This window comes from Oryza glaberrima, chromosome 5, assembly GCF_000147395.1.
Source record: "Oryza glaberrima chromosome 5, OglaRS2, whole genome shotgun sequence".
In the NCBI taxonomy this organism is placed as follows: domain Eukaryota; kingdom Viridiplantae; phylum Streptophyta; class Magnoliopsida; order Poales; family Poaceae; genus Oryza; species Oryza glaberrima.
This window is the reverse complement of record NC_068330.1, coordinates 5884779-5906739: the sequence shown is the minus strand read 5'-3', so window position 1 is coordinate 5906739 and position 21961 is coordinate 5884779. Positions and strand designations below refer to the sequence as shown.

The following is a 21961-nucleotide window of genomic DNA, read 5'->3' as shown; positions in this document are numbered from 1 at the left end:
GATCCGCTGCCATATCGGCCCATGAGCCGGATCTGCACGCGGGTAGCCGCTGGCGCCGTCGGTGCTGCTGGATCCACCCCGGGAAGCAGCCGCCACTGTTGTTGCCGTCAGATCCACCGCAGGAAGCCGCCGTCGGTGGCGGATCAGCCCGCGAGCTGGGTCTGCACGCGGGTAGCCGTTGGCACCGTCGGTGCCGCCGAATCTGCCGTGGGAAGCCGTCGCTGTCGGATCCACCGTGGGAAGAGATCGGGCCGCGGGAAGCCGCAACCGCTGTCGGTGCCGCCGGATCTATCCGCGGGAAGCCATCGCGCTCCACCCCTATCTCTCCTTATCCGCTCGCGAATGGAGTCGTGCCCTCGTCGTCTTCGTGCTTTGCCAGCGAGACAGGACGGAGAGGAGGAGAGGGACTGGTGATGCCGGTAGGGGAGGGGGAGAGGGAGCCGCAGAGAGGTGGCGGCGCCCCAAGTCGGGAGAGGGGAGGAGAGGGGTAGAGGCGCCGCCGGGAAGGAAGGGGGAGGAGGAACTCGCGGTGGGGGATGAGAGGGGAAAATGTGAATTATGGTTAGGATTTTGGTACCGACGGGTTTGATGGATTCAGAACCGTTCAGAGCCATCCATCAAAACGAATGGCTCAGATCGATCCCGCGTCAAGCCAGCCTCCATTTCGGGCCACAGCACTACTGGGCCACACACGTTTCATAGGCCGAGCGCGTGATAGCATGCCGAAAGGGTGCAGTGTGCCTTTTTTATCTTTTTAAAGAGCTTTTTATTTCTAAGGAATATATATTTTTAAGGGCTCATATCATGAAAAACTAAACCCTAATCATCTAATATTTTTATATTTGTTATAATTTTATTTTACTCGTTGAGCATCTTTTCTAGTAAGAAATAATATTAATAAGGGTAGAAGCGTACTATACCGAAGTGATTGGTAATCCACTCCATCTGTGCCTCTAACCCTAAGAGAAAGGAGTGAGGAGCAGGGCCAGCCGTGCGCGGGCGTGCACATTGGTGGCGACTGGCGAACACATATGATGGCTGATCTGATTGTCATTGAATGCTGCTGATGGAGGTTGGCTGCTGATGATGGTTACATAAGAGCAAGGATAATAATAGAGCTCATTTCCTACTATTAGCCAATCCTAAAGCCAACACATATAATAGATTAGCTATAAGGTTGGCTACAATTTTCTTCTCATCTCTCTATCTCTCACTTATACATTAATTGTATTTGTCTTGGAACTTGTGTTAAGCTAGCTCTTGCATGAGAGCCAACACCCACTGGTGGAGAAACCATCTTTTGTCGGTCGGCCGATTTCCACAATAGTCCCGGATGCAATAAAAACCGGGGCTAAAGATGATCTTTAGTCCCGGTTCAAAAGGGTAACGGGCATATTTGATCTTTAATCCCGGTTGGTAACACCAACCGGGACTAAAGATCATCTTTAGTCCTGGTTCGAATGCTGTCAGGGCATGTCAGGCCCCCCCGTGATCTTTAGTCCCGGTTGGTAGCAGATCGTAACTTTAGTCCCGGTTGGTGCTACCAACCGGGACTAAAGTCCCACCCCTATATATATATCTTCTTCCTCCTCCAGCTGCCCGAGCAAGCTTCAAAATTTCTTCAAAAAAGAGGGGAGGTCATGCCAAAATTTCTATTGAATTTATTTTGGTGATTACATACAAATCGGAGGTGCCTAAAAGGTTTGCAACTTCATCCTCCAATGTTTTTTTTTTGTCATACTACATTTGCACCTATGTTTTGCACACTTTTTTTGTCTCCAAAATTTAGTTGTAAGTTGATGAGAGAGAAAATGTGTGTGGGGAAGAAAGAATATATAGAAATTTAGTTCATTTGCTAAACAAGGTTTTATAAAATAGTTGAGAAGGAAAACTCTAGTGAAAGTTAATCTTAAATAATAGAAAACAAACTAAAATGAAAATTAAAAGAAGTAAAACACATTAAAATTAGTTTAAAACTTTACAAATAGTTTTTAACAATTATTTGGTGTAATATTTTATGATTTTTGTATGAATAAAGATATCTTATAATTATTGTATGACTGTCATTATTGTAAGAATAATTATTTGTGTACGGTTTTTTTTTGACTCATGTAGATGGATCGGCAATGGATATACGCTGACCGGTGGTCCAAAGAGTTTATTGACGGCGTGCACTATTTTTTGAGAGTGGCCGAAGCTAACAGGCAAAGGGGTTTTATTTGTTGTCCATGCAATAAGTGTAAGAATCAGAAGGAGTATTCTGTATCCAGGACTATTCATTTCCACTTGTTTGAGTCGGGGTTCATGCCAAGCTATAATTGTTGGACATCCCACGGAGAGCAAGGTGTTGAAATGGAAGAAGATGAAGTGGAAGACGACAATATTCCGGACTTTGCTAAGTATGTTGGATTTGAAGAAAATCAAACGGGCGAGGAGGAAATAGCTGCTGATGGTAACGACGTTGCGGATGATCTTGGTCAGATGTTGCAGGACGCCAGGGAGGACTGCGAAAGTGAAAAGGAGGCCCATAAATTGGACAAGATGTTGAAGGACCACAGAACTTCGTTGTACCCAGGTTGCGAGCAGGGGCACAAAAAGTTGGATACCACTCTGGAGTTCTTGCAATGGAAGGCAAAAAATGGGGTTAGTGACAAGGCATTTGGCGATTTATTGAAACTCGTCAAGAACATTCTTCCGGGGGGAAACAAATTGCCCGAGACAACGTACGAGGCTAAGAAGATAGTCTGCCCGTTAGGACTGGAAGTTCATAAGATTCACGCATGTCCGAACGATTGTATCCTATATCGCGGTGAGGAGTATGAGAACCTAGAAGCATGCCCTGTTTGCAAAGCACTACGATACAAGATTAGACGAGACGATCCAGGAGAAGTTGACGGGTAGCTAACAAAGAAGAGAATTCCTGCTAAGGTGATGTGGTATTTCCCTATAATACCACGGCTAAGGCGTTTGTTCAGGAACAAGGGGAATGCTAGAATGTTGCGATGGCACGCTGAAGAGCGTCAACGGGACGGGATGCTGAGACACCCCGCCGATGGTTCGCAGTGGCGAAACATCGACAGAAAATTTAAAGAATTTGGAAAGAACGCACGAAACATACGGTTTGGTTTGAGTACGGATGGCATGAATCCTTTTGGAGAGATGAGCAGCGGCCATAGCACTTGGCCCGTTACGATGTGTATCTACAACCTCCCCCCTGGCTATGCATGAAGAGGAAGTACATAATGATGTCGATTATTATTCAAGGCCCCAAGCAACCTGGTAACGACATTGATGTGTACCTAAGACCACTGGTCGAAGATCTTAAACAGTTGTGGAAGAAGGAAGGTGTCCCCGTGTGGGACGAGGACAAACAGGAGGAGTTTAACCTACGAGCGTTGCTGTTCGTAACCATCAACGATTGGCCTGCACTTAGCAACCTATCCGGACAGTCCAACAAGGGGTACAAGGCTTGCACTCACTGTATGGATGAAACAGAAAGTACGTATCTTAAGCACTGTAGGAAGGTTGTATACATGGGTCATCGTCGATTCCTTGCAGCAAACCACCCGGTACGAAAGAAAGGCAAGCACTTCGAACATAAGGCCGACCACCGTACGAAGCCTAAACATCGCAGCGGGAAAACAGTGTTTACTATGGTTAAAGATCTTAAAGTAATGTTCGGAAAGGGGCCTGGAAGCCAGCCTATAGAGAGCGAAGATGGTCACGCGGCGATGTGGAAAAAGAACTCTATATTTTGGGAGTTACCATATTGGGAATTCTTGGACGTACGCCACGCAATCGACGTGATGCACCTCACTAAGAACCTTTGCGTAAACCTTCTTGGCTTCCTAGGTGTATACAGAAAGTCGAAAGATACACTGGAAGCACGTAATGATCTGAAGCATATGGAACAACGCGGGGACCTTCACCCGGAACCAAAGGAGAAAGGAAGCCATTACTTGAGTCCAGCCAGCTACACTCTTAGCAAGGCAGAGAAGGAAAGTATGTTTGAATGCTTGGAGAGCATAAAGGTACCGTCTGGATACTCCACGAATATCAAGCGAATAATAAGCACGAAGGAGAAGAAGTTCACAAACCTAAAGTCTTATGACTGTCACGTGTTGATGACACAACTGCTACCAGTTGTAATAAGGGGTATCCTTCCAGACAATGTCCGGGCAACAATAACAAAGCTACGTGCATTCATGAACGCAATTTCGTAGAAGGTCATCGATCCGGATAGATTAGAAGCCCTTCAGAATGAAGTGGTGCAATGTCTCGTCAGTTTTGAGTTGATATTTCCACCTTCATTTTTTAATATAATGACGCATCTGCTTTGTCACCTTGTGAAAGAGATCCGTATTCTCGGGCCTGTGTACCTACACAACATGTTTCCTTTCGAGAGGTACATGGGCGTTCTAAAGAAGTATGTTCGTAACCGTGCTCGTCCAGAGGCAAGCATCGCCAAGGGTTATGGAACAGAGGAGGTCATCGAATTTTACGTAGAATTTATCGAAGACCTTCGCCCACTCGGGGTACCTGAATTACGCCATGAAGGGAGACTACGGGGAAAGGGAACTCTTGGAAGGAAAGCAATAATGACGATAGACAACAATTTATTCCGTAAAGCCCATTTCACTGTTCTGCAACACTCTTCATTGGTAGCTCCTTACATCGAGGAGCACTTGGCTCTAGTTCGCGCCAGGAACATCGGTAAGTCCGATGCATGGATTACACGGCATCACATTGATACTTTCCCCACGTGGCTACGACAACATCTCATGGGTAACGAGTCGATCAACCAACAACTTGCCTTCCTGGCGAGGGGACCGTCTGGGTTGATCGCGACATTCCAGGGATATGAGATCAATGGGTACACATTCTACACGAGAGCCCAAGACATGAAGAGCATGAACCAAAACAGTGCTATTCGTGTCGATGCCATGGGACACGATGGAACAACTGCCACGTATTACGGTGCCATCGAGGATATATGGGAACTTGACTATGGTCCTCTCAAGGTTCCTCTGTTCCGGTGCCAATGGGTTAGGTTGACTGGTGGAGGCGTAATGATTGATGACAGTGATATGACAACTGTTGACCTTAACAAGGTTGGATACTCGGACGAACCTTTTGTCCTTGCCAATGATGTAACGCAAGTCTTTTTCGTGAAGGACATGTCTAGCAAAGGAAAGAAGGGTAGAGGGCCTGATGAGCCTAAGCGTCAAGTGGTTCTCCCAGGCAAAAGAAAAATCGTCGGAGTTGAGGACAAGACTGACGAGGATTACGATCAGTTGGATGGGCAACCCCCTTTCACGGTGACGATTGACCCTAGCATCCTCCTATCAAATGAAGACACCCCTTACTCACGCAGCGATCACAAGGAGGGAACAATAGTGAGGAGAAAGTACGTGCGGTCAACCGTCACCGCCGATGTAATGCCGTAATTATTGTGTACACGATGTAAACTATTTTGGATGTATTGATTATCCATATAAATCAATTGATGTATGGCATAATTATGCTAATTATAATTGACTAGAGAATTTTTAAAAGTATTAAATCATTCATGTGGCATTTACAGATGTTAATTAGAGTTTTTCACAATTTAATTTACTATCTTTCATATGCTACTTATATATGACTATTCGAATTTTTAAAAGGTTTAAATCATGCATGTGGCATTTACATATGTTAATTAGAGTTTTTAACATTTAATTTAATATAATTCCTACGCTAAGTATGTATGATGATTATAATTTTTATTAATTTTAAATCATGCAGTATGTACATACAAATCTTAATTAGAGTTTTTACCAATTTAATAATATCATTCATATGCTAAGTATATATGATTATTGGAATTTTTATTCATTTTAAGTCATATATTTTCTTATTACGATTTATCCACTTAATTTATTACAGACAAAAATAATTTTTCGTAGTAATTGTCATTAATCTTTGTACTTGAAATAATGTTAATGCATTAACTTCTATTTTAGAAACACATATGTAAGTGAAAATAATATGCAGTGCTATAATCTTTAGTCCCGGTTCTTAACCCTAACCGGGTTTAAAAAGAATTTGGAAATAGCGGGAAAATATCTTTAGTCCCGGTTGATGAGAACAACCGGGAGTAAGACTTTACTCCCGGTTGTTCTCATCAACCGGGACTAAAGATCGAGGGCTATATATATTCCCGATGCGCGCCCTCGTCTTCTCCACCAACACTTAACGTTTTCGACCGATCGATCTCTCTCGGCCTCTCTCCTTCGCCGCCACTGCCTAGGGCAAATCCCCGCGCCGACGCCGCCATATCTCGCCGTCGTCTCGAGCTCGTCGTCCTCGCCACCGCCTCCGCCTCCTCCGCCGCCGCCGCATCTCGGGGGGTGAGAGCCGCCGCCGCCTCTCCCTTCATCGCGATCTCCGATCTCGATCTCTCTCTCCGCTCGCGCCGCCCGCCCCGAGACGCCGCGCCACAACGACGCCGCGCCACGCCGACGCCGCGCCACGCAGCCGCCGGCACGCCACGCCGCCGCCTTCGCCGCCGCGCGCGCAACGCCGCCGCCGCCACGCCACGCCGCCGCCGCCGTCGCCACGCCGCCGCCGCCGCCGCCACGCCGCCGCGCCAAGCGCCGGCCCGATGCCGCCACACCTCTGTTAACGAACACGTGAACGAGAACAAACACGTCAACGTACGTTGCCGCGAGAACGTGAACGAAAACGAGAACGATCGAACGAACGAGAGCGAGAACGAGAACGATCGAACGAATTAACGTGAACGAGAACGACAACGAACGTGAACGAGAACGAACGTGAACGAGAACGAGCGAACGAACGTGAACGTGAAATGCAATATATATATATGTTACTTCGCATTTATCCTAATACATATTTTTTGTATCTTGCAGAAAAGACGTGTTGTCGGAGTCGTCCCTCAAGCCGGAGTGGAAGAGCTAGCCCTAGAAGGAATTCGTGCAGGCAAGTGACGTAATAATATAAATGATTGTTATATTTGTAATGCAATTAAGAATATTAGACTTGTAATTAGACTTAGCATATAAGATTGTGCAGTGTTCTAATATTATTTGAGTTTTAATATAAGATTATTTTATTGCAAATTAGACTTAGTATGTAATTATTGACTACGGAATTGGTGCGACTCCTAGCAATTGACTATTGTAGTCTTAATTAGACTTAGCATATACGCACGAAACACTTAGCATACATGACTATTTTAGTCTTAGCATGTAATATTATTTGAGTTTTAATATAAGATTATTTTATTTGTAATTAGACTTAGTATATAATTATTTACTACGGAATTGGTGCGACTCCTAGCAATTGACAATTTTAGTCTTAATTAGACTTAGCATATACGACAGTTACACTTAGCATACATGACTCTTTCAGTCTTAGCATGTAATATTATTTGAGTTTTAATATAAGATTACTTTATTTGTAATTAGAATTACCTAGTATGTAATTATTGACTACGGAATTGGTGCGACTCCTAGCAATTGACTATTGTAGTCTTAATTAGACTTAGCATATACGCACGAAACACTTAGCATATACATGACTATTTTAGTCTTAGTATGTAATATTATTTGAGTTTTAATATAAGATTATTTTATTTGTAATTAGACTTAGTATATAATTATTTACTAGCTAGGGTTGTATAATATACGTCACCTAGACTTAGCTTATATCACGATTTGTAATTAGACTTAGCACGTAAGGTTGTGTAGGGTTCTAATGTACGACATTTACGCTTAGCATACATGACTTAGATTGTTAAAACATAAATGTCTCGTGACTTAGCAGATGTTTCTTGTATCAACAGATGGCTGACCGCGATGAGGAACAAATATTGTATGATACAATCGCGGAGGGAAGCAGCCAGTACTAGAATGAAGAAGAGGGGAACGAGGATCCAAACCAGTACTTGAACGAGGAAGGGAACGTGGAGAGGGATGCGGAGGGGAACCAGCAGGGGCACGTGGAAAGGGATGTGGAGGGGAACTGTCACACCCCAAAGTTCTTTCCCAAGCCTAAATTGAAGTTATAAATGGTCTCAAGAAAATACTTGTGTAAATCAAGAGAAAACCTTAATAAATTAACGCAAATAATAATCGGAATTGGCATGTGGAATTTTTCTTGAATTTTACATGTCAAAACTCACTAACAGGATTTTTAGTGGAATTTTCAGAGCCCTAGAAATAATTTTAACCAATTAAAATTGAGCACATGCAATTTTAATCTCAGGAAAAATCCTTTTTCCTTCTTTTTCCTTTTTCTTTCTTTTCTTTTCTCTTTTTCCTTTGAATGGGCCGCCGGCCCATTCCTCTTTTTTTCTCCCCCTCCTCCCGCTGGGCCGGCCGAAGGCCGAGGCCCAGCTAAGCCGCGCGGGCCGGCCGCCCGCCTCCCCTCTCTACCCGGGACGCCGACAGGTGGGCCCCACCTGTCGGGGTCGTCCCCTTCCTCCGGCCGCCCGTTCCCACGTCGCCACCACCGCCGAAATCGCCGCCGCGCCCACTTCCCGCCCCCTCCGGGCCACGTCGGCCGCCCCGGTCGTGCGCCGCGCCTCCCGCGCCCACCTCCCCTCTCTCTCCCGCCCGCGCCCGCGCCCGCGCCCGAGATGGCCGGGATTCGATTTTCGAATCCCGCCTCTCTCTCTCTCTCTCTTCTCCCACTCTCCCACGTCGGCCGGCGATTCCCGCCTCTCCCGGCCACGTCCGGCCCCCTCTCTCCCTATTTAAGCTCCGGCGTCGCCCCCTCTCTCTTTTTCCCAATTTCACCGAACTCCCTCGTGCTCCCCATCGCTCCCGCGCCGTGCATCCACCCGCCGCCGCCTTTCCCGCCGCTCCGGCCGCCGCTAGCCGCCGCTAGGTTCGCCGCAGCACCGCGCCGTCGCCGCCGTCGGGTTCGCGTGGCCGAGATCCACCCCGTCCACCCCTCCTTCGTCGAGGTTCGCCATCGGAGCACCGTTCTCACCGTGCGACGGTGAGAGCCGCCATGTCCGCCGCCTTCGGCCATGGTTTCCCATCACCGTGGTTTATCTCTCTCCCTCTAATCTCTCTCTTCTCCTTCCTTAGGGCACCCCGAATCCCGTCCGTCGGTTGCCGTCGTCCACCCGTGGCTCGTCGTCGCCGTTCGCCGTCGTCTTCCTCCACGCCGGCCACCCTCGGTGAGGCTTCCTCTCCCCTCTATTCCCCTCCCTCTCCTTCCTAGCCGCCGCTTAGCGCCGCCGCCTTCGCGCCGCCGCCTCCGCCGCCGGTTGCCGTCGCCGGCAACGCGTGCGCGCACGCGCGCCGTCGCCGTCGCCGTGGCCGGTCGGCCGGCCTTGAGCCGAGCCGAGCCGGGTCGCCGCCGTCCGTCCGATCAGCCCCGGGGGCGATCTGGGCCGTCGGTCCCGTGGACCGGCGGTGGACCACCCGCGTGGTCCCGGTCCACGGTGGACCGGCCCCCCCCCCCTTTGAGCCGCTGCCGAGTGGGGCCCGCGTGCCGGCGCCCCTTTTCCCTCTCTCTCGAGCCGCTGACCGATGGGCCCCACATGTCGGCGCCACCCCCCCTGATGACGTCAGCCCTGGGATTTATTGCGCAATAAATGATTTAAGGACTTTTTGTTATAGTGATAAACACAGTGAATCTTCTAAAATTCATAACTAATTCATCCGTGCTCCGTTTAAGCCCATTCAAGTCTCAGTAAATCAAGAAAAATGTGTAGAATCCATTAAAAATGGTTTTGTTCTCTGTTTCAGTAGTCTTATAGCCTGTTTGCAATGTTTGCCTTGTATGTCGCTAGATTCCGGTTCTTCCGACGCTCCGGTGTACTTCGAGATAGTCGCCGAGGTTTCTCCAGCAACAGAGCAAGGCAAGTCATGCTTGTCACTTGAACATGTTGATCCTATATTGCAAATGCTCTATTGTTTTTCTTCAAATATTGCATTGTTTTATAATGTTACTATGGGGTGTTTACATATTGTTACAGCCATGCCATTGTTGATACCATGCTCCTTTGTTAGCTTGGGTTATAACATGAATAGATTTTGGACTAGGAATTGCTTAGCCATGCTTAGTTCCACTAGCACACAATGGGGAAAGCTCACTAAAATATAGACTTTAGGTCCAATTGGTAAGGTTGGTTTAGTACCACCGTTTTGGTATTGGTTAATTAAAATGAATCACATGGTGGGCTGTGGGTGCATGGTTTTGCTAGTCGCACCCATGGCAGTTAAGGACCGGTTCGCGGGATGCCCTGGAAGAACTTATCGTACTTACCACAAGCCAGCGTGGGCAACGGCTGGGCTTGTAGTGTAGCTTTCCTCTAGTCGACGCATCCAGGCAAGGGTGGGCGTGATGGAGCGGGGCGGGCCCTGCGACGGCCTCTGTCGCTTCCGGATTCACCTAGGCACGAGAGGGGACTGCCCGTTGCCCGCTGGGGACGGGGGTGAAACCTGAGGTGTGGTGTGCTTGGCTAGAGGGGGTTATGCAAAGGGTCCTGTCACGGCCTCTTTCCGGTATGTCGTGGTGGCATGTCGGCACACGGAAACGTGTCGTGGGGCTGTGCCTTGTGGGTACAGTTGTACACCTCTGATCAGAGTAAAACTATTCGAATAGCCGTGCCCGCGGTTATGGGCGGTCAACCAGATTCACCGTGATTAGTCTCACCCTAGTTTAGTCTAATGAAATTGGATAGTATAGGTGGATGGTTGGGCCTGTTGCAACGTGGGATAGCGTTGGACAGCGGATGATCAATATTAATTAATTATTACAACTGTTTAAATCTTCCAACTTCTATTTATAAATGCTCACTTTATGCAAATGAACCACTCTAGCTCTCCTTTGATAATTCCCTGCATCATATCCCCATTCCGGTATGACTTGCTGAGTACAGTGGGTAGTACTCAGTCTTGCTCTATTTTTCCCAACCCCAGAGTACGAGTATGTGTCAGATGGAGGTTTCTCCGAGGAGTAGGCTTCGTCCGTGCCGTCGAGGATGCCTGTGGAGTGGTGTTCCCGCTGCAGTTCTAGTCAAGGCTTAGCTCCTGCTGTCTTTCGTTTTTTTCCGCTGCATTTATGTAAGACTTTTATAATGTTTGTAAGACGTGGATCTGAATGTCAACATTGTCGTTTGTGTACCCCGGCCGGTCCTGGACGGGGATTTTAATGCACATTCTGCTTGGAATTCTATTCGGGAATTTCTGGGCGTGACAGGAACCAGGAGGAGGAGGCTAGTGGTAGTCAACCCTCCGTTGGACAGAAGAGGGCACGCGGGCAACGAGGTGCAGCGGAGAAGCTTGAGGGTCGGCACATCATAACGGAAGTGGAACAAGATGGACGTCCTAGTGCCCCGGCCGAAGCCGCCAAGAACTATGTACGTCACAGCGGTTGGGTTGTGCGGGATAACGTGCCTGTCAGTACGGTGTACTGGCGAAGAACAAGGGCACGCGGAGATTATGAGAGCTTTGTCCCAGATTCGGAGAAAGAGATGCTGTGGACCACAATGCTCGAGACATTCACCCTTCCCACAGGTAGAGAGGACAAAGTGAAAAGGTGGACTCTGAAGAAAATGGCAGAACAGTTTCAGAGCTTCAAGGGAGAGCTGTACCAGAAATATATCCTGAAGGGGCAGACACCGAACTTCGACACATTCCCAAAGCTAAGGGATCACTGGGACGAGTTCGTTGCATATAAGACAGGTGAACAAGGGCAGGCGATGACGGAAAGAAACAAAGAAAATGCCGCCAAGAAGAAGTACCATCACCACTTGGGGTCAGGAGGCTATAGCGTCGTGATGCCGAAGTAGGAGGAGATAGAGGCTAGCTTGATTGAGAGGGGTATCGAACCGGCAACCGCCAATTGGCTGGAACGATCGAAGTTCTGGTACTATGCTCACGGTGGAACGCTCAACCCAGCTGATGGCTCACTGGTCTTCGGCGATCAGATACGAGAGGCTGCGCGACGACTAACAGATGCAGTGGAAGCCTCCTCTCAGGGCACGTTCCGACCGGACAGAGATAGGGACGAGCTGACACTCGCCCTGCAGACTCCAGAGCATCCAGGACGAACACGAGGGAAAGGGGTGATTCCTTGGAAGATTGGTTTCAAGGAGGACATCCACATGTACAGGAGTCGGATGAGGAGTAAGAGAGATACCGAGGCGAAGATTGCAGATCTAGAGTTCCGAGTATCGAGCTACAAACTCAGCATGCAAGAGGAGGTGGTAAGGAAGGTTGATGAACGCATGGCCGCACATCGGTGCCATGATCCCCAGCCGACCATTCCTCCTGCAATGGTGAGCCCGTCAGGAAACCGTAGCAGCTGCGCCTCAACGGGGCAGGTAGGATCACAGAGCATGGACGCCATGCAAACATAGGACGAATCGACCTGTCCCGTTGATGACATCACTCAGCGGACACCATGTGAGCTGCATATTCCTTACAAGAACTTATCAATAAAGGTAAGCTCGTAGTTTATATATTTTAGATTTAGCCATTCCGCTAGTTGCTCCTTATATATGTTGATTACTAATAAATAATCTCTCACAACATGAAGGTGGCGTCGGGCATGGCCATCCCAACGGACCCTTCAGGTACTTACCACTGCAGGCCGATTCCAGCAGGATACTCGAAGGTCGAAGTTGAGTTGGTCGAAGGCGTGTACGAGGACCTCGAGCTGGATTACCATGGAGGAGACGGTGAGACGCATCTACGAGACACAAGCCATGCCATTATTTTATGGCGCAGGCGGTACATCATCCTCCCTGGGCGACAAGCGGCGTCTCGTGCACCATCTCCTCCGGCTCCGCCATCTCCTCCTCAGGATCCTGCACCGTCTCCTCCTCATGATCCGCCAGCACCGTCTCCACCTCAGGCTCCAGCACCGACTCCTCCTCAGGATCCTGCACCGACTCCTCCTCGCGCTCCTACACCTACTCCTCCGCAAGCTCCTCTTCCGGCACCTTCAAAGTCAAGGGCCCCCCCAGCTCCACCGCCTGCCCACACAAGGGCAACGAAGAAGGCGAAAGTTGACGCCGCCAAGAACAAGGACCCGGGGTACGATTGCACGCAAGAGGAGCTTGACGCTTACGTTGCATCAGAAGTCAAGAGACAATTCAAGCCTCGAAGTCCAGAAAAGAAGATTCCTATAGACCCCAATGTCAGGAACTTCTTTAGGGGTATGTCTGCATCTGTCAAGGAGGCCATCAAGCTATCGGACTATGAGCGAACGCTGAAGAAAGCATCTTCTGGAAAGTCCAAACCAGTCCCTCAGCTTGGAGAGCAACCAAACCAGGAGATCGAGCCGTTGGTGACCGGTAAAGAAATGACGATAGAACAATTTATTACTGACACCGGTCTAACTACGGATCAATTGCTAGGAGTTGCACCAATCGAAAAGGCAGAAGTGAAATACATGTACGAACTCGATAAACCGCTTGTCAAGCCTGAGCTGCTACAGTCCCTACCCACACAAATGTACAAGTTCCATCAGCTGTACATAGAGATGAGCGCCACCGGTAGAGAGATGATCGGAGCGAGGATCAGGGACACGGACTTCTTGCAAGGAGATGACATTCTCTGGATCAATTTCAAGGGAATCTACGAACTATACCAGCTGGACGCCCTCGACGTCTCTATTATGAGTTGCTGGATTTTGTAAGTATATCGTTCAGTTAGATTTCTTACTATACGTCTCCTTTAATTAATTAGGTCCTTGTATATAAGTAGACTATAGAAAATAATATACTCCCTTTTATCGTTGTAGAATGGAGATTCAAAGGGCCCGACGGCGGAGGGTTTTCGATACTGGATTCATCGACCCTCGGAGAGTAAACGTCGCAATGCTCGACCAATATCCACAAGAAACAGAGGACAATCTCGTCCATCTCCTGAAGGCGCAGCATTCCAAGACGTTCATACTGTTGCCGTACAACACAGAGTTAGTTTAATTTTACTGTCTTCCTACATACCAAATTTCATTCCCGTACGAACTTGCTAAGTGTTTCATATGTAATGCATCCCACGCACGTTGCAGATTCCACTGTGTGCTTTTACTCTTCGACCTGTCGGCCTGCACCGTTAACGTATATGACTCAATGGATAAAAAAGAGTTTACGTTTGACAAGGTTTTCGAACTTATAGACAGGTACCGTCATAAGTTCCTCTGTTAATTAAGAAAATCTTGTTATGTTAATTGCTACTACGAATCATAGCTTTAAACTCCATGTAGGGCTTGGTATCGGTTCCGTCATTTGGTTCGCGGCAAATGGAGAGAAAGACTTAGGCAGAAGTTCAAATTTCCTGTGAGTACACATGCTCTACATTTATATTTCTCCGATTCAAATACATACAAGTGTATATTAATTAGATCTCTCGTTGTTTGTCATTTATTTGTAGTGCGCAAAGCAAAAGCAGGGAACTAACTTGTGCGGCTATTACGTGTGCGAGTATTGCCACTGCCTTGCAGACCAAATCATCACCACAAGAGAGCTCGATGTACGTACAAATAAATTCAAAATTTCATTACGTAACGATTTCTTGTTTAATTACTAATCAATTCCATACATTCATATAGTTTATTCGCATGAGGGATAACCTGACCACACACAAGGAATTTATCGCGGCGGTTCAAGAACAACTCATGGGATTCATCAACGAAGAAATCCTTGATCCCAAGGGTGAATTCTACTACGACGGAAACACAATTCACCGGTCCTTAGCTTCTGAGCTAGCAGCGAGTACTACTACTACGTCGAAATCGTAGCTAGCTAGGACATATAACGAATTGTAATTAATACATGACTACATATGTTTCTATATGCATGTGTACACATTTTCTATAATGTAAATATATTTTGGTCATATATATATATATACATACATATGCATTTGCATAACATATATATGTATAAATACATATATATTATGCATGTACATATGAACTGAACCATATATATATATATATATATATAATACATATATATATATATATATGTATTGAATCATATATATGCATGGTTTATATATATAAACCATGCAGCAACAGGGCCATGCGAAAAAAAAAGGTCAGCTCGATCTTTAGTCCCGGTTGGTAACACCAACCGGGACTAAAGATGGCTCAGCCGGCCACGTGGCTGAGACATCTTTAGTCCCGGTTGGTGTTACCCGGTTATTTCACCCGGGACTAAAGATAGTGATCTTTAGTCCCGGATTGGTACTCCCGGTTTGGAAACCGGGACTAAAGGGGGGTTACAAACCGGGACTACAAAGGGTTTCTCCACCAGTGACCCTTAACTTTTTGTTATAGGGAGATCATCCAATACTTACATGGAGAGGTAAATTAAATGTTTAATTAGAACCAAGGAGCCATCTAAATACTCATTAACTCATTAGTATTTACTCCATGATATTTGTTACATGTCTTGTGTAACTTTTTTGGAAGAAGGGCGTAGCATTGATTCATTTTTTGAAGCGTTGATTAGCTCGGAAGCTGTTACATGGAATTGAAAAGTTTGGAGCAATTGATTTCTTGCAAAATTGATGCGCTTAATTGCTAGCATGACCAAAGAAGATATTACGCTTGTTAATCGCTGAGTATTTAATTAAGCAAATCGGGCACAATGAGAAACTAGTCAAGTACCATACCGATGCATATTACTTCTAATTTGCATCAAACGTGCAGCGTTGACAACTTTGGACCAAAATATTTGATACTGGTGATTTCCTAAAATCCTGTAAGTATTTTCTATATATACTAAAAGATGATAAAAGATGATTGTAAGTATTTTTCCTTAACTGTATAAATAAATCATAAAAATCAATTACTATTTTAACCTTTCATCTTTCGTACCTAACCCACCCTTTAAGAATATTTTTCATGGTATCTTTTATCTTAATGCATTAGATCATAGGCGATCAACGGTTGTAATCAATTCCAAACATCAAAGAAGCTCTCATTTATTAATATTTCTATATATATACTATAATAAAAATAGTAATCAAGTTATTTTTTTTAAAAAAGACGTACTTAAAAGAATCAGCTGGAGATAGTAGGGCGTATAGACTTTTTCCTTTTCTTTTTGCCGATACCCTTAATTTATTCAGACAAGAGTAAATTTTAGAAAACTATAACTTTAGTGATAAAACTATCAGTTTGCTGTGACATTAGCGACAAGTTTCAGTATGTCACAGCAAATTGATTTTCTGAAATTTAGTCTTCAGACAGTTAAACGGCACCACCAGTGTGATGGTATCCTCTTATGGCAGTTCCCAACCCAAGTCCACGACGTGTCACGTTCGCCCCGCGGTCGTGTCCTCTCTTCTTCTCCCGGATCTCGCGCGCCACGACCCTCCTCCCCCTTCCAGAAGCTTCTCGAAGCTCCGTTCCTCACCACCCCAACCCAATCCCCACTCCCCACTCCCTCCGCGCGGATGAGCGGCGGCGGCGGCGGCTCGGGCCCCCTCCCCTACTCGATGCGCGATGTGGACGGCAGCGGCGCCTACAACAACGCCAAGTTCCGCCACCGATCTCGCCTCAAGGTTTTGCTCCCTCCCGATCCCCTTCCACCCCTCCCATTTCTTTCCCCGCGAGGTGCGCGTGCGGTTTGCTGTTGTGATCCCCGAATCCCTTGCGGCGCGGTGCGGCTGCTCGATTCGTTTTCAGTAGCATTTGTGTTGTTTTTGTTTTAGGAGATGTAGAAGGTGTGGAATCTGGTTGGCTTGAGGGATTCATGGCTCCCCGATCTGTGGGTTTAGCTGCTGCCGAATTAGTTCTTGGTCATGTCCGTGGGCGTCTGCGCCTTAGGGTGTGTCTGATCTGATTGGACCTGATAATTATGTGCTGTTCTTGTGCTGCTGCCAAATTTAATTTAATAAGTTAGGTGATGAGGGTGTAGTAATACGTAGTTTTTTGTGCATTTAGGGATTCAGATGGTTGTCTCCTAGTTATGCCAGAGCTGGAAAGAATTGGATGACTTCAAAAGGTTTTCTGCCTTTGTCCATTATGAGTGGACTCCGATAGATCCGGTTTGTTGAATGCTATGTCCATAGAGATTGAGGTTTTAGCGCCAAGTGTTTGACTGCGGTCTTCGGTGCTCCATAAGATTTATGATTGCCAGTTATAACTAAATTCACAATGATAATATTTCGTGAGATCTGTTGTGTAGTAGTAGATAGTGTTAGAATGCTAATTACATAGCATTAGGAATTAAATAAAATTCACTCTCATGAATCCTATAACTTTGCTTTTGACGATCAATTGATATCCTTAGCTTGTAAAGTAAGTTCATAACAGTTGTTTTCGACTTCTTGCAATGTGAAATTTTTATTAATTTTTTAATGTGTTTATTTCTTCTTTCGTAATGTTTATTTATTTCCCTATGCAGATGGCCTCTCAGGCTCTGTTTACCAATAGCAGCAAGTACCAATGTGGAAAGTTCACTGTTGGAAAATTTTTGAGTCTTTTAATGGTTTCTGGCGTAATATACTTACTTGTGCACAAAAGTTCGGATGGTTTTGTATCCGGTGAGCTCCATGAAAAAGTAGGGAATACACATACCAAGAAAGATTTTCCCAAAATTCGTACATTTTGGAGAAAGCCACCAAGGCTGCCGCCACGTCTTCCTCCAAATGAAATCTATAGAAACAATTCATTGCTTCTACAGTCTCCTCAATCTGAATGGACACTCAGACAGAAGAAAGTTAAAGAAGCATTTGAACATGCATGGTCTGGCTATCGAAATTATGCAATGGGTTATGATGAGCTTATGCCTTTAACCCGCCGAGGTATAGATGGACTAGGAGGTCTAGGCGCTACTGTTGTAGATTCTTTAGACACTGCAATAATAATGGGTGCTGATGATGTTGTTTCCGAAGCATCAAAATGGATTGAAGATAATCTCATGAAAAAGTTAAGTGAGAAAGGGCAGGTCAATCTATTTGAAACTACTATCCGTGTCTTGGGAGGGCTTCTTAGTGCCTATCACTTGAGTGGTGGTGACAAAGCAAGAGGTGACTCTGGGATACCAATGACATCTAAAAGGGCTAATCCGGAGCGTCTTTTGGAAGTTTCAAAGGACTTGGCAGACAGATTATTGTTAGCCTTTACATCAAGCCCAACTGCTATACCTTTAAGTGATGTTGTTCTTCGAGATCGAACTGCACATGCAGCCCCTGATGGTTTAAGCAGTACCTCTGAGGCTACAACATTGCAGCTGGAGTACAGTTACCTTAGCACAATATCAGGAGATCCAAAGTATGACTTAGAGGCAATGAAAGTGTTAGAGCATATGCGAACACTCCCAACAGTGGAGGGTTTGGTTCCTATTTACATCAAGTATGCATTGCTTGAACCCTTCTGTGTTTTGGCACTAAATTAAGTTCAGAATATATTGCATTGTCTAACCATCAGAAAAATTGATATTTGAGGTGATTATGCTCTCATTATTGTTTTCTATATGCAGTCCCTCCTCTGGTCAATTTAGTGGAGAAAATATTCGATTAGGATCTCGTGGTGACAGTTACTATGAATACCTATTGAAAGTATGGGTTCAGCAAGAAAGATACCGTGACACTAGTTTGAAGTATCTATTTGAAATGTATACAGAAGCAATGAAAGGGGTCAAGCATCTTCTTGTTCGAAAAACTATTCCAAATGGACTGGTCTTTGTTGGGGAGCTCCCCTATGGACGAAATGGTGGTTTTAGCCCTAAAATGGATCACCTGGTATGCAACTACTTGGAACTCTCTCTATTTCTTTTATAACTAAAAATAATAATTCGATAATCCTTCAAATCTTTTCTTTTTCCCGGGCATTTTTTGACCCCTTTTGTGATGTGCACCACTTTGTCTTCATTCTGTAGGTGTGTTTTCTTCCTGGTACCCTTGCTCTGGGTGCAACGAAGGGTATAACCAAGAAAAAAGCTCTTGAAAATCATTTATTGACTGCGGAAGACATAGACAATCTGCAGCTTGCTGAAGATTTGGCCAAAACTTGTGTTGAAATGTACTTTGTGACATCTACTGGACTTGCTCCTGAAATTGCTTATTTTCACATTGAGGTAAGTGGTTCAGCATTTTATGGAGTATTACAATGTACTCCTGAATTAAATCTCCATTACTTGTTATTTTTCATATATATTGATGTCCATTTTGATTTTGAAGAAAATATTGACATGTGCATTTTACAGGGTAATTCCGAGGGAGGACCTGATGGTGGGAACAAAAGTTCTCAATATGTTAATGATATCATAATCAAACCTTTGGATCGTCACAATCTTTTACGCCCAGAGACTGTAGAATCACTATTTGTTTTATATAGAATCACAGAGGATCCAAAGTAAGATATAACACTACTTTATTATCTTTAGGTCACCTGCCACTCAATTTTGAATAATGTTATGGGTTAGGGTTCATAGGGGGTAAACACCGCCGGGAGGATAGCCAGGCAATAATGCCACCACTGACTATCCTTTTATTATCTCCTTTTCTTTTACACAGGTATAGGGAATGGGGTTGGCAGATTTTTCAGGCTTTTGAGAAGTATACAAGAGTTGATTCTGGTGGCTATACTTCATTGGATGATGTCACAAGCTTGCCCCCACCTAGGAGAGACAAAATGGAAACTTTCTTCCTTGGAGAAACACTGAAATACTTGTATTTGCTGTTTGGTGAAAGCAATATTCTTCCATTAGATAAGTATGTATTCAACACAGAGGCCCATCCACTTCCAATCATTCAGTCTGCACAACAGATCTCTCATTCGGTATAGTTTCCAAGTGTTTTAGTGGGTGTAGTTCCTCTACTATCATGTGAAAAGTGTACTACCATGAGAAAATTTTACCAAACAGATAAAGTGAGAAAATAGTTACGCAGACAAAATTATTGGGACAATGAGAGAAACATACTAGCCTTATAGATGCACATGCTACCGTTGCATGAGCTTGAAGCAGCATCAGAGCCGTTCTTGGTAGCAACCTCATGGAGTTGTCAGCTTGAAGCTGCAGTGGCATCATTATTAGAAGCAAGCTCGTGGATGGAGTTATCGTCATAGATTTGGAGATTGTACTTGTATTTATGGGAAGGTCATGAAACTACTCTGATCTGCTGAAAACATACAATTTTGAATTAGCTTGTGATTACACTGACATTTGTCTTCCAAGAAATCTTCAATCCTTGTGTCAGACATCCCATCATGTTCACAACTTGCTCCCTGCTTACCTGGTGAGTTCAACTAGATTTGTAAGCTTCTTATCATCTCCAGTTGCTGTTCATTGACAGCATTTTGCATGGTTCATGTTTTTGGCGTGTTTGTGTTATGGTAGTGCTCTACTGTAAGCCTGTAGCAAAATCTCCTAAAAGAACATTGATTTTGAAAATGTCATAATATAGTCAAAGTTCAAGGTGACTATGATTGGCAAATTTCCTCATGACATTAGAGACTAATATTGCACGATGATAATAGTAATAAATATCATGCCATGATGATATCAAATGAAGAAAATATTAGTTGATCGGTTGATGCGCTGTCTTTGTTGTTTTGTGGAATAATTTTCCTGCAGATTGTCATGCAATCAGACATGCTCATTCTTGAATATTGAAGCTACTTAGTTTCTATTTCCGTTTGTCGTGCTCCAGATTTATGAATAAAATATGCGGAATGCCGTATTGTTACTCGTGATTTGGAAGAAAGTATCTGATTCTGTTTATGAAGCCATCTTTGTCCAAACATCTTTTTTTCTGTAGCGGGAACAGTGAAACTAGCGTTAGAGCATAAGCAATGGGTGTCTTGGAGCCTTTCCCCTAGCTCACGGCGTCGCCGTACCGTTTGCTTTTCGGCCTGAGCCGTCCCCCCGCGTAGGCGCGCGTTTGCTCGCGGGGGGATGCGTTCCTCAGTCGCTTTTGGCTGAGCCACGGCGCCAGGCTGCGCGTTGGACGCGCGGTGGCTAGACGTGTGTCTCGTGGACACAGCTCCGCACCACAAATTTCCTCTTCCACCTCAACAGCGACGACGACAACCCTGCGACGGAGACGACCCCGTGACGACGGCGACCATGGCCGACAGCGGCGGATCTCGCTCCGCCGCGTCCTCCTCGCTCCGCGCGCCGTCGATGCCGCCACCGCTGTTGTGTTTGCCGTCGTCGCCCTTGCCGTGCGTTGTGGAGGTCGCGATGACCTCGAGCACTCCAGATCTGGCCTCGAGCTCGACTGGGCGGCGTCCTCGATGCGGCCACCGCCGGCGCTGCCACCTTCTCCTCCTCGATGCGGCATGGGAGGAGGGACGCCACCGTGCGCCACTCGGGGGCGCAGCCGTCCTCGGCGTCGGTGTGGGAGACGGCGACGGCCCGGAGCTCCTACTCCCCCGCGGTGGCCGCGTTGACGACGAGGAACTCGAGGTTGACGCCAGCGGAGGAGACGGGAAGAGGAGAGGAAGAGACGGCGGCTTGAGGCGGTGGCCGGGGATGACGAGGAGGAGGAGGAGCAGCTCTGCTCGACGGCATGGAGGCTGGGCGTGCCGTGCGCGTCCTCCCCGGATGTAGCGGCATGGCGAGGAGGAGGAGCAGCTCTGCTCGGGCATGAACGGCATTGTTTATCTCAAGGTGAAAAGAGAGAGAGAGCGAGCAAGCTAGCTCTATTTCTCTGTTTGTGTGTGTGTGAGAGAGAGCTACTAGACTAGTACGATGAATAAATCCCCCCTGTACTAGTTTGTGTGAGCTACTAGTGGTTCTTTTGAGAAGAGTTATTGGTTTTGGTTTCTAGGGCCAAACCAAAGAATAAATGCCCCCAAACCAAAAGCTACACAAACACAATGGAAATATGGAGCCTCTTGAATAAAACTTCATGTCAACGAGGGCGTCGGTGGTGGGCTGGCGAGAGGGCTAGGGAGGGAATTTGTCACCTGGGACTACTTGAGACCGGGATACCCATTGTTAACTGGAGTATCCTCACCGAGTAGCTTT

At 46.1% G+C, this 21961-nt stretch overlaps 2 protein-coding genes and 1 pseudogene across 2 annotated transcripts; 2 read left to right on the top strand and 1 right to left on the bottom strand.

Annotated features, from left to right (window-relative positions):
* The first annotated feature begins 2115 nt into the window (after positions 1–2115).
* On the top strand, positions 2116–10663 carry LOC127773433 (uncharacterized; annotated as a pseudogene).
* Positions 10664–16274: 5611 nt separating this feature from the next.
* On the top strand, positions 16275–20151 carry LOC127773768 (mannosyl-oligosaccharide 1,2-alpha-mannosidase MNS3). Its single transcript, XM_052299942.1, has 6 exons — positions 16275–16544; positions 17390–18339; positions 18467–18728; positions 18866–19063; positions 19193–19341; positions 19503–20151. Exons 1-6 carry the CDS (start codon positions 16437–16439, stop codon positions 19771–19773), a joined length of 1938 nt encoding a protein of 645 aa, XP_052155902.1. The 5' UTR covers positions 16275–16436; the 3' UTR covers positions 19774–20151.
* Positions 20152–20538: 387 nt separating this feature from the next.
* LOC127773769 (uncharacterized) lies at positions 20539–21778 on the bottom strand. Its single transcript, XM_052299943.1, has one exon. It carries the CDS (start codon positions 21586–21588, stop codon positions 21001–21003), a length of 588 nt encoding a protein of 195 aa, XP_052155903.1. The 5' UTR covers positions 21589–21778; the 3' UTR covers positions 20539–21000.
* Positions 21779–21961: the final 183 nt, after the last annotated feature.